The sequence below is a fragment of the Cottoperca gobio genome, chromosome 13 (assembly GCF_900634415.1).
Source record: "Cottoperca gobio chromosome 13, fCotGob3.1, whole genome shotgun sequence".
NCBI lineage: Eukaryota > Metazoa > Chordata > Actinopteri > Perciformes > Bovichtidae > Cottoperca > Cottoperca gobio.
The window spans coordinates 5,646,908-5,662,593 of record NC_041367.1 but is presented as its reverse complement, the minus strand read 5'-3'; the positions used below and the strand labels follow the sequence as shown (position 1 = coordinate 5,662,593).

The following is a 15,686-nucleotide window of genomic DNA, read 5'->3' as shown; positions in this document are numbered from 1 at the left end:
GACAGAGACAGAGAGAGAGACAGAGACAGAGAGACAGAGACAGAGAGACAGAGAGAGAGACAGAGAGACAGAGACAGAGAGAGAGAGAGAGACAGAGAGAGAGACAGAGAGAGAGAGAGAGACAGAGAGAGAGACAGAGAGAGAGAGAGAGAGACAGAGACAGAGACAGAGAGACAGAGAGAGAGACAGAGAGAGAGACAGAGAGACAGAGACAGAGACAGAGAGACAGAGAGAGAGACAGAGACAGAGAGAGAGACAGAGACAGAGACAGAGAGAGAGAGAGAGAGACAGAGAGAGAGACAGAGAGAGAGAGAGAGAGACAGAGACAGAGACAGAGAGACAGAGAGAGAGACAGAGAGAGAGACAGAGAGACAGAGACAGAGACAGAGAGACAGAGAGAGAGACAGAGAGAGAGAGAGAGAGAGAGAGAGAGAGAGAGAGAGAGAGAGAGAGAGAGAGAGAGAGAGAGAGACACAGAGAGAGACAGAGACAGAGAGCGCAACAACTTTGGCTTTTGTTCAGAAACATTTAAAATAATTAAGTGACAGCAGCAAAGAATGTTATAGCAAATAAATTAATTTATAAGGTGCATATAAAGTCATTTTACAGGCGCGGTCTGTTCAGAACCATCGCATTGCAGGACACGAAAGCAGCATTTGCAATAACAACAGACAGGACTTTAACTTTCTGCCTGAAGTTTGTATTCATCTTGACTTTTAACGGCTCACAGCAAGTCCAGTCCAGTGGATTACAATCAAAGCAGCCAATGTTGTATTTATTAAATAGGCTTATTGGATTATTACGGCAGTAATCTTCAGACATTTTAAACGTCACATAATTCTGGGAGGCCTTTTTAATTATATCACCAATTTTCTTGTTGAGCTGACACCATCAAGCCATTTAACTAATATTTCCTCACAGTACGTGATCACAGCTCAAAATATTGTTTTTTACGCTCCATGTGCAAGATTAGTGTTACACTGCACAGCATCAGGTCTATTAGAAGTGAATATTGAATTCAATTCATGCAAATAAACTTAACTGTGGCACGGTAATTTGCGGTGAATGTCATTTGGGGTGCCAGGTGGGTGGAGCTATCATATATACTATAACTACAGTAAATGGGTAAGTGTACAGAAGTATGTAACAAACTGACTTCTAAATACTACAGGACTAATGTTGCCCTTTGGGACAATCCCATTGATTAAAACCAGGACAATCTGGCTGCAGAGATTTCTCTGATATGCATTTGCTTTACTTTTCCCTGTAGGAGCAACCACTAATGATGATGCCAATACGACACAACGATCCATGATCCATGTCATATCCATAGGAAGATTATTATCCATGCTCAGCAGCTGCTCTACAGCACAGATTATACATGCACGATAATGCAACGATAATAAACAAAGTAAATGGCAATACAATATACTTTGACTTGAAAATCCGATGTACATCAATCTCAGACCAAATATAGCAGTTTTCAGATTCACAAGTTCACAACAAGAACTCTGACTCCCTTAACAGCAGTACACGGCCCGACACACTAGCAATCCGCATGCTTGCCTGTGTGATTTATAAGCCAATAACAACAACAGCAAACATTTCTACCAGAGCATTCTTTTGCAGAGCTACAATATGAGCCGACAGTAAAAAAATCATTAAGCATGTTCTACGCAGGTTACTTCATGTGCGAGGACTGCATGAAGAAACGGTCTTTGCATCATGTACAGTGCGTCACCATGTACAGAGACACAGTGAAGACAACTTCCTGAACACTTCTTGTGCTCGGCTGATTATCTGCTTCTGGCTGCGATATAACTCTGGGAATTGCAAACTCAGTTTATATGGATTAGAGTACATATTGACTATATTACATGATTAGTTATCAGAAAGAAGAGATATACTAACTAATGTTTTGGCAATCTACTAAGAGATGCTGAACATGTCTGTAGAGCAACATGTAAATCAATCCATTTGAATGTTTCAGCTATGTACTCCATGTATTTAACTATGCTTCAGTATGTCTGTATATCCGTAGATCTCATATAAAGTACGTGTTGATAGCCAACACAAGGATTCCCTTTGTAGAGAACACACAATTAAATGATGCATTCAATTAGGTATGACAGCTTCTCTCAGTATGCTGCCATCCAGCACGCCAACACTGGAGAGGAAATATGCTGTGGGATGACCCTGAATATATTAGCTGTCAAAGAGAAAGACACAAACATGCTGAGGTACGTGAATAAACTTAAACTCACATAAATGTAGGAGAGATTCTTTTTTCAGCTCGCATGAAGGCAGAGAAAAACAAAAGCTGTTATTCTTTCGCTGACGGAGCTTCTCTCCATGTGAGGCAGAGGCACAGCCTCGCATGCCTCTATCTTCAACGGATTTAACACCTCAGTCCCCTGTCACATTCCTGAGCATATCCAGATAAGTCCCTGGCATGTAACAAAGGGTCGCCACTGCTTTTTAATGCGGCCATACCACCAGAGCGATGCATAAGTGTCTGCAAACACACGATTAAGGTCCTGATAACTGAAAAGCATGAGTGAACCTCCATTTCTCTGTTTATTTTAGCATTGTGGACAGCAGAAATAACATTCTTCATGTATTTTACAGACACATTTTCTAACATATGTGTAGAATGCATACATTTTAAATCATCAGAAGAGCCAAACTTTGTGAATTTTAAATGTCGCACTATACACATTCCAGGTACACATTGTATATTTGTTGCATTTGCTTGATATCACTTCTTTTATTAAAAAAGAAAGTAAGAAAAAGGTAGACCCCCAAACCAGACAATGTGGCACAAGTCACTTAATGTGTTCATTACAGCCACACACCAGGAAGAAGTTTGGGAATGTTATAATTACAGCAGATAAAGTTAGTATATTGTTCAGCAACCACATAACTTATTCAGAGCACTTAGGCGTTACCAGCTGGATACTTTAGATTCAAAATAGTTTCTTTCAGTCTCTTAGCGACGGCTGCGGCTGCTTTGATTTTTCTGCAGTGTGTTACATTTGCAAAGCAAGCTTCTGTGTTGCACATTAAAAAGGACTGCCCTTAAACAAGAGGCTTTAAGTTTTAAATAAATGACTTCTATTCTTAAGAGTAAGATTGCAATCCTGCTTTGCCATGTACAGACAATAAAATGAAGCCACAATAAATCCCTTACCCTTTAAAAAAAGGCCTTGGTTTCCCTATCTGGATCATGTGAAGTCACACACTTTAGTAGCTACCTGACAAGGAAAAATCAATATGAATCATTACCATGTCCTACATTAAAACACATCTCGAACCATCCATCCCACTCTCATCATAGAGTCACCTCACATCTGACTTATTGAATATTATGACCTTTCAGTCGAGGAACAAGGGGTTAAGTATGTACACGCACAGAATGTAAGATTTGTTTTGGCTGAAATGTTATTGTCCTTTTGAAATGAATACAAGTCACCGGTCCAAAAACTGAAATTATACCAACAAATATCAGAGGAACAGTTTTAGGAACAACAACTACAACAATCCCTCTGCTCATTCGATCTCCTATCCTCTTGACATTGTAACTGTTGCTATCCAAAGCAAAGTAAACAATATGTCACTTTGTGAAGTCCCCATCAGTGTAACTGCTCTACTTATTTGTATTTCACAGACCTGGGCTAGTGAAGACCACAAGATCACTGACAAATGAAGGAAGGGCAGCGTTGCTTCTATTTTTGAAGCCTTTGTGTGACTGAATGGTAAAGACTGGCTAAATGGAAATACTTTCAATTATTACTGAGAGGCCAGATCGGCTTGCACTGCATGACGTGGGCTGTCTTCCTACAAAGCACCTTGAATGCAGACAGAAGCACCTTCACCAAGACAGTCAGCCAGTCAACCTGAATGGCTCATTGCAGTGAACAAAGATGAAAAAGGGGGAGAAATGGCATGATATGCTTGTAGATTATGAATGAGTCTACAGTTGTTTCAATGTGACATTCTCAGTTCTCACGCTTCTGTGATTCGCTCGGGTCCAGTTACATGTAGCCGATACATGTCCTTGATTGGCCACAGTGTGTTTACTGGGATCATTAAAGATGCACGCTTATACGATGTCACCTGCACCTATGCTAGGAAGCATCCTCAATGGAAATGACAGCTCTCTACTAAAAATAAAGACGGACAAATAAATATACAGCTCTATTCCTTCATTCTTCATCATTTTTGTTTGTTTGTTTGCAAAGTTGAGGGGAAGAAATTCACTTCCTGAATCAACTGAACATACTGCAGTGTGCATGAGCCTGACTGTGTGCTTCTTACACTGGGGTCAAGACAAGTGCCATCCACCACCACACGGTCAAAACAAAGGATGAGCACCGTGGACAAAGAATGCTGACTCTGCACTACCCTATCAGTTGGACTGAAAGACAACCACTTGCAACAGGAAACGGAGCTACACGGTGTCCAGTTTCCTGCAAACAGGAGGGGGGGAAAAAATCTATACATCTCTTATTTTAGTTCTGCAATGCTTTTTATATGAGCCAAGAGCTATCGCAATACAAGCACCCATCACTGTCCGTGTTATTTGTTTACACACTTAAAGTTAAACGCACACCAAATATGTTCTTTGCTATCAGTGTGCTGAGTGACATGAGTCTAATGTGCGTGTCCTAGGTTTCTGATTGTCTACAGTATGGTATGTTGGCATAAATAAATGATCCAACCTGGTGTCTGCGTCCATGCGAGTGCACACATGGGTATGTGCTGCGTGTTTGGGTTTGTTGCAGCAACATAACTTGTGTGTCCTTCCGAAATACAGAATAGAAGAGATAAAAGGGAAAGGTCAGGACAAATTGCTGATCTTGTGTAGGCTGTAATACTTATCCTCACAAATGCTTTCAAATACTTGGAAAGAGGACTACAGTATTCTTTGTTTGGGAGTTACATGCTCTGGCTTCACACATTTTTTATTTTATCAAGAAAGTTTATAGACAAATTCTGAAAGATTATTATGGCGTGATTAAGAATGTGACCATATATAGACATACATTTGAAATGCTGGAAAATAATTCAAACAGTAGTCTTTCCAGACTTTGATAAATGTGACTCCTGTGCAGATGCACTTAAACACCTGCCAGGCTCGTGGCTCTACACAAAAAAAAAACATTTGATGGAAGATATTGATAACAAAATGTGATTAAACTAATTAAAAATGTCCAGGACGTAGGAGATGACAGACAGTGATGTCAAATGAACCTCTATGTGGAAAGCTCAAGGTTATTGAATGGGTGATAAGCCAGCAGGGACATATTTGGTCAAAGATAATTGTTCGTTGTAAATCAATGTTGAGAGACAAAGGTATCTAGAGACCACGAGGTGTACGCACACAGTTATGGATGCCAAACACAGACAGATCTGTGGGTTTTATATTGTTTTTCCTAAGTAGTACATTCAGTGACAAAATATTTTCGATAATTTTCCACTTCCTACACAGACATCTTGTTATTCAAAGCTGTGAAAAGACTCATTTAAATTCAGAAGCCAAAAAATGATGAAGAGGGCTGCCATCATTTCTTATACACTGATTGTCAAAATGTAGGTGGTAGAAAAGATGAGAAAAACTATAAAAAGGTCCAATTAAAATTCATAGCAATTCACATTTTTAAAAACGCGGATAAGTGATTCTACATCGATTTCCCAGGGCAGTACAGTTCTCATTGAAATGATCTTGAGAAGATAAATTACAGAGAATGACATGATCAGGTGTCATTCACTGCTAACCTGATGTGAGCGCATGTGCACATAAGAGTGTGTATACAGCTTATAATTATCTTGTGTGGGAATGTTTTTGCCAATTCCTTGTACCTGAGCATCAAACCATCACTAAAAAAAAATATATATATACATGTTTTACGCAATGTAATGCAAATGAAGCTGATGTGGTAGATTCAGACTTGCAGTATAATGTTGCAAAGTCAATCAAATGTAATTCTAATGCATTACCAGATTGGCACACATGAGTGATGGGTTTTATCCAGTGACATGTATGTACATGTGACATCCAGTGATATGTATGTACATGTGACATCCAGTGATATGTATGTACATGTGATATCCAGTGATATGTATGTACATGTGACATCCAGTGATATGTATGTACATGTGATATCCAGTGATATGTATGTACATGTGACATCCAGTGATATGTATGTACATGTGACATCCAGTGACATGTATGTACATGTGACATCCAGTGATATGTATGTACATGTGACATCCAGTGATATGTATGTACATGTGATATCCAGTGATATGTATGTACATGTGACATCCAGTGATATGTATGTACATGTGATATCCAGTGATATGTATGTACATGTGACATCCAGTGATATGTATGTACATGTGATATCCAGTGATATGTATGTACATGTGACATCCAGTGATATGTATGTACATGTGACATCCAGTGATATGTATGCACATGTGATATCCAGTGATATGTATGTACATGTGATATCCAGTGATATGTATGTACATGTGACATCCAGTGATATGTATGTACATGTGATATCCAGTGATATGTATGCACATGTGATATCCAGTGATATGTATGTACATGTGATATCCAGTGATATGTATGCACATGTGATATCCAGTGATATGTATGCACATGTGATATCCAGTGATATGTATGTACATGTGATATCCAGTGATATGTATGCACATGTGATATCCAGTGATATGTATGTACATGTGACATCCAGTGATATGTATGTACATGTGACATCCAGTGATATGTATGTACATGTGACATCCAGTGATATGTATGCACATGTGATATCCAGTGATATGTATGTACATGTACTGTATCACTGCAACATTTGAGTATGTTCTGTAAAAAAAGACATGATGTGTTTTTTTTTATTACAGACAACCATTTTCAGAAAGATTTCCAGAAATTCTGGTTGGTGTAGTTCACCCTCAAAACGGGTTTCCTCCCCCCCTCACCTTGGTGGTGTCATCATGGGAACGTTGATAGCGTTTCCAGCGGCAACCGTAGATCCCAGTGATACATGACAAACACAGCTGGCGCTCATAGACCTGGAGGGGTTGGTGTTTCACCATGCTCCTTCAGTCAGTCCTGCATCCAGAGCTCTAACATCCCACTGACTACTAAGTGTCCTGTAGAAAACAAAAACATATTAAATGTTAGCATTAAAACAACATGATTACGAAATGTTAGTTCGAAAAAGACCAAATTGAACAATCCATGGAATAGCCCATTACTAGAGTAGCATGTCTGGCACTTTGATAGAAAACACATGCTGACCTGAAAAGCATCATGCTTTGATACAAAGCTCAGCGTAAAATAAAGACCGTGTTTCCCAGCTCCCGTTTCCAATGACAACTGAGAATGCTAGGAGCTTTCAACAATATGATCGAGGAAGAAAAGAAAAGAAAATTAAATTGAAAAGGGCTTGGTGAGCCCACCTTCTATTGAACCTCACATTAAATTACAGTAACCATGAATATATCACAGTCGCTACATATCTGGGTCAAAAGACAGCATGCAGGCCCCATCTCTCCCTTTTATGTCAGGCCCAGAAAAAAGGCCGGGCAAAGGAAAGGCCAACAGGCGTAACAAGGATGTTATGCAACAGTGAGATTTTAGCAAACCCTTTCAACTTACAGTATAAAGATCGATGCATGCTGCTTTGTACAGATTTAATGGTCGACATGCCAACTAAAACTGCAAGCAGAACAAAACAACTTCTGTGTTGCAATGAACCCAAGCAGCTCCGCTATTCCCTCTCGATGTGGAGGAGCCGCAGAGCACCATGATACTTGACATGATAAAACCCAGCACCACTTTCATGCCCGTTTAATGCTGCGTTAGGGACCATGGTAGGAAGTACAAGGCTGCTTTGGATGTGAATAATCAAGAGTTATAAGTCAGTCCTCCCATTGAGCTGCTGCTGATTCAGCATTGAGACTCAGCTATCGCAATCAGCTATAATAATGATATTACAGCAGTACTGGCTGTTATCACAAGTTTAACTCACTCTCCTGGGACATGCTGGAGCCCGTTGTGCTGCCTCAGATCAATCTGTGGTTGAAAGTGCATCTTCGGGACATCAAACCATAAATAAACAGTGTATAATTAATAGATTTTCACTGCTGACGAGAGTCAAACAAAACAAGATTTAAAGTGTATACACACACACACACACACACACAAGTTTCCATGGAGCATTGTAACTGGTAATATTCCTCTTTCGTTACAGTTGGTGAAGCACAGCCAGCATAGGGCTAAGTCACATCTGAGGTCTCAGTGCATTTCTGCATGTTAACTACACTCTTCCTGCTGTAATCAGGCTGTCACAGGCTCTGGGCAGCTGCTCATTAGCATCTGCTGCAGTGTCTGCGTTTCCTGTTATTAGTTAAACGGCTCTGAGGAGGGTGGGTCTGACCCGGGGGTATAATGAATCTGGCCCACTCCAGCAGAACCACAAGTCGGTTAACGGGCAATGCCTTAAAATGCAAAACATTGCACTTTAATCTACCACCAACCGCGGCAGCTACAAATCTTTTTTAATACACAACGAAGATGTAGTCAGAAAAACAACATACTAAGCTGAGTGGGGGCCATGAGAATCAAACTACTGCTGCAGACATGGCTAATGTTGTGCTTTAATCACCGACTGATACAGGACAAAAACTATCAAACAAAACCGGGCCACTGGTCAAACATAATCTCTGCCAATGTGTCATTAATAACAACATTATCTTACTTTGAGTCTGCACTACCGTGTATCCTCAATCAAGCGGTCACGCAGCCAACCAGGGATTTAGACCTTGATCAGATCAGGAACTGCTCGACTACTAGCATAGTAATTATGCTCGTCTGATACTTCTGAATAAATCATGTCTGTCTGCCGGAAGGATGGAAATCACAGCTTTGTACGCACATCATTTTGAGCCTTGAATCCTGCAAGCAGCAGGGCTCTACGGATGGTGTGGGCAGGTGCTCTGCAGAAGGTCAAGCAGTTCAAAAATAATGATTTTTCTTCCAACGACAGGTGAACATTTCCACTAATCAGACTTATCTGTTCATGACGAGGACCGTAACAAATGTAATCACTGAATTTCCATGAAATGCACTGTTAGCATGTGATTTTCATGAAACTCAAGTGTGGATATTAAAGTCACACAGAATGCAGGTCTATCAACAAGAGAATGATTTTAGTTATCCACTTCACTGATCAGATTTAACACGAGTTACAGGTCTATAGTTTGTTCACTTATTTTAAGTTTGACAGGCTGTCGGTTCAGCCTTTTGCCACTTTATTAGTTCTATAGTAGTAAATATACTCGGGAGTACACAAAATACATCCATTAACAAATAAACAGGAAATTGAAAATGTGTTTTTTAATTTATGTACACACAAATACCACAAGAAATATTAATTGGATTAAATGATTTAATATGAATATTGGCAGGCCTCTACTTCAATGGTGGTTGTACATGATGAACAGCTCCTAATAATGAACCAAAGACAAATATAGATGCGTCGGGGCATGCCGACCAAGCCTTTAAGACGAAAACAATTGTGCTGCTGACACAGTAAAGCTCCATTGGTATGTTTATCAAGGCAAAGTAACGAGCACTGTCTGCACGTCGTGCTCTCACTTGTTGACAAATCATAATGTTCAAACCTGTATCCACAGCAATGCCTCCTTGTTGTTACAGCAAAGTGGCTCATGTGGTGTATGTCGCAGCACGTTTACCTCTTAAAGCTTCCATTCACACCAGTGTCGCAGTTAATTGTACCCTCAAAGTAAAAACAATCACACTCACACACACACACAATTGAGCTAAACATTCATCAACTATTTGATGTAGAATATTATAATTAGGCCGAGCAGCACTGAGGTCACAGATTTGTCACCTCGAGATGAAAGGCTCATTTATTTTTTTGCTTTAAATTATTATGCCCCAACCCTCATCAGCGCTGTATAAAGACAGAAGGAAATGTGCTGCAGTTAATCCCTTTATCTGCAAAACGTCTGACAGAAACTCATCAGCTAAATTTGACCCAGTGGAGAAAATTAAATCTTTAATAAACTGCAATGAACTGAAATGAAAGTTAAATACAGCACGAGTGGTGATGTTCTGCACTTGAATCTCAGAAAGAAATTATAGTCATCCAAGTCTGCACTTACACTGTCCTATGTTGCCACCAGGGATGTGACATCTCTGACCACAGTGGGTGCTAAGTGTGACCACATCGCAGCCGTCACTGTCACAGCTACGTCAGACACAACCATAGAGCCAAAAAAAGCTGCGACAATTGAGCACAAAACAAGAAAAAAGACCCGTTGAGCTTAGTTTGACGTCGCAATTTGTAAAGACGACATCTTATTTGCCGAGCCTTTAAAACACCATTCCAGATTCTGTCAGCTAAATTGCCCCATCGTGACTGAAATAGATTTAACAGGTGAAATCAAACAAAACTTTGCACCACAGGATTTAAAATGTGCGTCTGTCACAAGTTGTCTGAAGAAGAAGAGAAGCTATGAGGGTTGTATGAAAAACCCCTAAACGGCTGTTGTCATCCCCTTTTTCTGCTGCCTCATTTCCTCCAATCAAAAGGCCCAGCAAGGGCAAACAGTCTGCAGGGGAGGAAATGCTTCAGCAGTTTCCCAGCAGAAAACAGTGTCTCCTCCTGACCAGGCAACTGAGGGAGAGGCCAAGCAGCAGAGAACTATGGGATCGAAGGCAAACCCACTTATGGTAAAGAACGACTCCTTTAAAAAGTTCCCAAGCAAAGGGACAAATTATGCTCTCTCAAAACACCACGCTAATGTCCAGAGAGAGGACAAAATGACACTAATGGTTGAACAGAATTATCCATTTTTACTAATGCTATGAAGCTTGAAATGTTCAATTACTGATTTACTTGTTCTTGTATTGGATTGCATTATAGTGTGCGTCATTGAGCTGAATGACTGCAATGTGGGTCCTTCAAAGAATCTTAGAACATCCCAACAAAGAGGTAAACATGCATGACAAATTACACTTTGGCATTACAGTGACACTCTTCACAACTAGGGAAGGGTACCAAACCTGGTATTAAAACGGGCCCCAAGGAATAATTATTCAAGACCGTATTATTGATAAACTCTGACGTTACCAATTATTTTGAATGTTTATGACATATCACACTGCAGCATCTCCTCTGCTCTGTGTCGGCGGTTGAGCTCTCAAACTATGCTTGTTACTGTAGATGCAATAAAACCTTCATAAGTAGAAAGCCAATACACCAGTTCAACAAGGGTTAACATGTAGAAAAGCCACATTACAATCTGCTCTGTTTGCAGCATCTCATCCAGCACCGCTATGTTTTACACGAGCACGGCGCACTAGCTCGACTAATATTGAATTGTTACAAACAAGCTAAAACAAAAGCAGAATGTATGTACTATAGGCCTAATTGCTAAACTTAGTTTTTCACATGGCTCCCTCTACCAGCGCTACCTGCAGGCAGTGATCGTCATCAGCAGAGGGACTGAGGGTGGAGGACAGAACAGGAGGACTGACGGTGAATGTCTGTGTTCTTCACTCTTTCTAAACATTACTGTTGCTGCTTTACAAACACCATTTAGTTATATTTATAATATAAATATTATAAAATATATAAAATTGTGGAAGCCTTGGTGAAACGGACAGTAAGGAGTAAATATGACATAGCACACTTACAGCTACATGCATTACATTAAAGGAATCTATTTCTTCTGGTAATGGGCCGCCACCAAATGTTGTCCTCCCTGTCCTGTTTGAATGATCTGAATTGCTATTGAGATGTGCAGTGGATACGAAGTATCAGAGCACCATGGAGACTTGGCTAAATCATGTGGCATCAGAAAATGCTTGTGAGGGAGTTGATTAGTGACACATGGGTGATAAAGCCCATAATAACAAGCAATGAGAGAGTCATTACATCAGAGCTGTTAGTCAGTTAGCACGGATAGCCGAGTGCGCTCGCTGTAGAAAATATACTGAGTCTTGGCAACATTTAAAATGAAGTCATGAAAGATCTTTTGCCTTCCAAGTAATACCCTCGGTATTGCTCACGTTACACCTCTTTTTCTGCTAAACAAACCAGTGTTAGAACAGTAAACATACAGGATTTTATGAATTTGCAATTGGTTCCATCCTTATTTATGTTGCATCAGTTGGCAACAGTGTAGTAAATTGCATATCCATGTAAAGAAATAAAAAGAAATGTGTTTAAAGTTTAACTTTAAGTATAAATCATGTGATAATGGCACTTTGTGCTAATCAAATAATCTAAAAAAGGCAGAATAAGAACGGATCGTCAGTTTTGAAAACAGAGGTGAGCTCCGATAATAAAGATAAGCTTCTCATTGCTTTCTTTAATTTCTCTTTCATGTGTCAAAGCCAGCTGTGTTTCCTGGGAAACCAACAATGTGGATGTGTATTATTAACTGGCTAGGAGTGATATTGTGCGTATGAATGTGCACACTGTACCAAAAAAAAAAGCAAGGGAAAAGTACGGTCACAAAATAATTCTTGTTAAATTAAGTTCATTCATAAAGGAGAGCTGTGGATCAAGAACGCAGAACATAGATTAAATCCCAGCAGGAGAGTTGCAGCCCATGATTAAAAGTCATTTATGTATGGGGAATTAGCTTATTATTGCTGAATGACTTATGAGGCCCTCGAATCATGGGTTCTTCTACCTATGATGAAAATAAGACAGCTTTATTAAAAGATGTATTGACCAGCATGTGCTGAGCGTTTTAAATAACACACCTGAATAACCATGGAGTCCCAACACCAACTGATTTCCTCAAAATCTAAAAAAGGCATATGGTATAAGGAATCCTCAACCTTTATTATCCTTATGTCAGCGTGGAGTGTGATCACTTAAAGACAACACTCGTAAACACAATGGGGTAGCAAATTACAACATTAACTTTGTGGGAACACAAACAACATCATGCATGTTTTGCTTCAGCAGCATTTGCCCTTTTGCTAAACAAAACAAGGTTGAAGGAATAAATTACATTATGTTAGCAATCTTATGGTTGTGCACGTAATTTATTAACAATGCAGTGCTATATACACACACATGTTGTTTTTTTAAATTAGTGCCGTTAGAAAGCCTCTGCATTACCCAACAAAATCATTGTTTGGCCTGTTTCCATCCAATCCCGAATGCAACCATAAATATTATCAGCTCAACAGAAGTTAACATAGTTCTAACCAAACCCTAATATAAATCACTCACATGAGTCAATGTGGTGGAAGGCGAAGAATTAATGGCCACAGCCTCGAGCCCACAGCTCCCGTTCATCCTGAGTCTGACATTAAGTCCCACCTCTAACCACTCTCAAAATGTCCAATCAGCTGGACAGCTGTGTCAGTCAACCATTGCAAATGTGGAGGGAAGCCGATTTGTGAAAACAAATACTCACTTTCTGCTTAAAGTTTTAAATATGATCACAGTTATTTTTGAATGATGTAGCCACTCTATCCATGCTTCTGGTGTTAGGACTAACTGGGCACGACAGAGCTAGAGTAAAATCCAATCGCAGACATTGACTACTCCGAGGATACACCTACAAATAAAGGGTTAAATACTTAGCAGCCTGTGTTCACACAATATTGGAAGATGAAGGGAGCGATGCTGATTAGGTAGCTGCAGGTAAGCAAAAATCAAGTGAATAAGCACTGACAATGCAGACTTAAGTGTATCGAGGCTAACAAGCAGGATGCTCTGATGATGTGGAAAGGTTGATGTCAGGAAGGTTATTCCCAAGGTGTTCAATTTTAACACTGGATAAGGGGGATTTTTGGTGTGTAGGCATTTCCAGATTCAAATACAAATAGGTTAGCTGGATAACAAACTGAGAATGAACTAGAATATGTGAAGATTTATTCATTTATCCATGCAATTTATGTTTTTACTTTTACAAAATATTAAAATTGGAGTCTGTTGCAAAAAAAAAATAGCAATTTGCAATGGGCACATTCCTTGTTACTTCGTCTCAAGCAGGTGCAGCAGGTAAGCTGTCAGAGCCGGTGGATGTAGTTGTGGTGTAAAGAGAATCTTTCTAAAGAAGCCATGAGACAGTGTGAGGCGACACCTCTATGGTGATGCAAGGACTTACATATTTGAAGTAAACTCTGTGACCCTAAAAATATTCCTCGACACATTCAGTCAGAATATTCATGAGAACAAATGCAGATTTATTTCCAAGCACACAAGACCCCATGCACAATGAATATTCAGTAACATTGATGTTCAAGTTCCTCTTGGTCTGTCAAACTTATGACATCAAGATGAAAAAAAACATTCAACACATACTTGTTGAGAGTCGCTGGTGCCAGAACATTCTGGCCTGACAAATGAGGATAGAAGGGTATTGCAAAACTCTTACACAAGGGCTAGTGGGTGTTAATGTCCTTCCTGTGCTCATCATACTGACAGGTCATGATTTGCTTTGAATGATTATTGACTGTGAAACTGATGGATCCATTTATACCAATAATATTTAGTAAATGTATTCTCTTAACATTAATATAACATAAAACACAAGGGACCACGACAGCTCGATGGAGCACAAACAGCAGCTCACTGTTAGAAAATGATTGGTTTCCAATTCTGGCCAACTGAGCCGAGCAGCCTTTACAGCAGCTTATCGTTTCAAAGTCATACATTAAATCTGAGATTTAAAGACTCCAGGAATGTGTGCCATGCAAGGTTGTGAGCAGCGCTACTGCAGCTCAAAACCAGCTGAGAAAGAGGAATTATTGTAAGGGGAGATACTTTTTAAACTGACCGACAGCATGACATGACAGAAAATCCGTCAACCAACAATATTAGCAAAGAGTAACATAATTAATAAAGATGGTGGATGGAGTATGGTACAACTACATCCAGACAAGCTGACACTTTGCTCATCAAAATGACAGCGCATCAATCGGAAAAATATATACGAGTTTTATCCAATCACACTCCAGTGTCTTCAAATTAGAACATTGACAGCAGGAAGAGGAAGCGCCATTACTGTCACTTATTTCAATTTTTTAGAGCAAAACTAAATGAAATGAATGACCGGGAGAAGAGAAAGAAATCCACCCACTCATTTCAGTGCTGACGAAACAACGAAGGCATAAGTAGGTCAAGTAATATGTGGAGATATTGCTCTCATTTTTCATCTGAAGTTAAAAATAGGCTCTAAGGAGTGGCCTTCATCATATAGTATGAAGCCTCCTTCATGGACTGAGGAAAGGTTTTGGTGTCTGAGAGAAAGGTGATTTGATAGAGAAGTGCTTGATGCTGCAGGGACAGTGCTTGACAAAGCAATGTGAACAATGAAGCCGTACTAGGAGCCTTGCAGAGCCTTGAGGATGGCAGGGTTGGTCCTTATTGATTTAGGCGTTTCAGGTACTGCAAATACTGTGCTTCACCCCTGAGGCCTCACCGAATGTAATACGAAAATATGAATCTAAAGTTTGAGCAATCTACTCAATTTCATCTACTAGGTGTCAAGGCCAAAGGCGGGAGAATTCCTGGGTTTTGGAGTCTGCTGTGGTTCCACCCAGATGCATGTACCAACTACACCCAAGAAAACATTGCGAGGTATGCACCCAG

At 39.9% G+C, this 15,686-nt stretch overlaps 1 protein-coding gene across 1 annotated transcript in view; it reads right to left on the bottom strand.

Moving 5' to 3' along the window:
- Positions 1-15,686, bottom strand: part of gdpd5b (glycerophosphodiester phosphodiesterase domain containing 5b) — a 40,394-nt gene that overhangs the window by 18,910 nt on the left and 5,798 nt on the right. The window contains 1 exon segment of the mRNA XM_029445705.1: positions 7,009-7,182. Coding sequence (XP_029301565.1) covers positions 7,009-7,125 — 117 coding nt within the window. The 5' untranslated portion in view covers positions 7,126-7,182.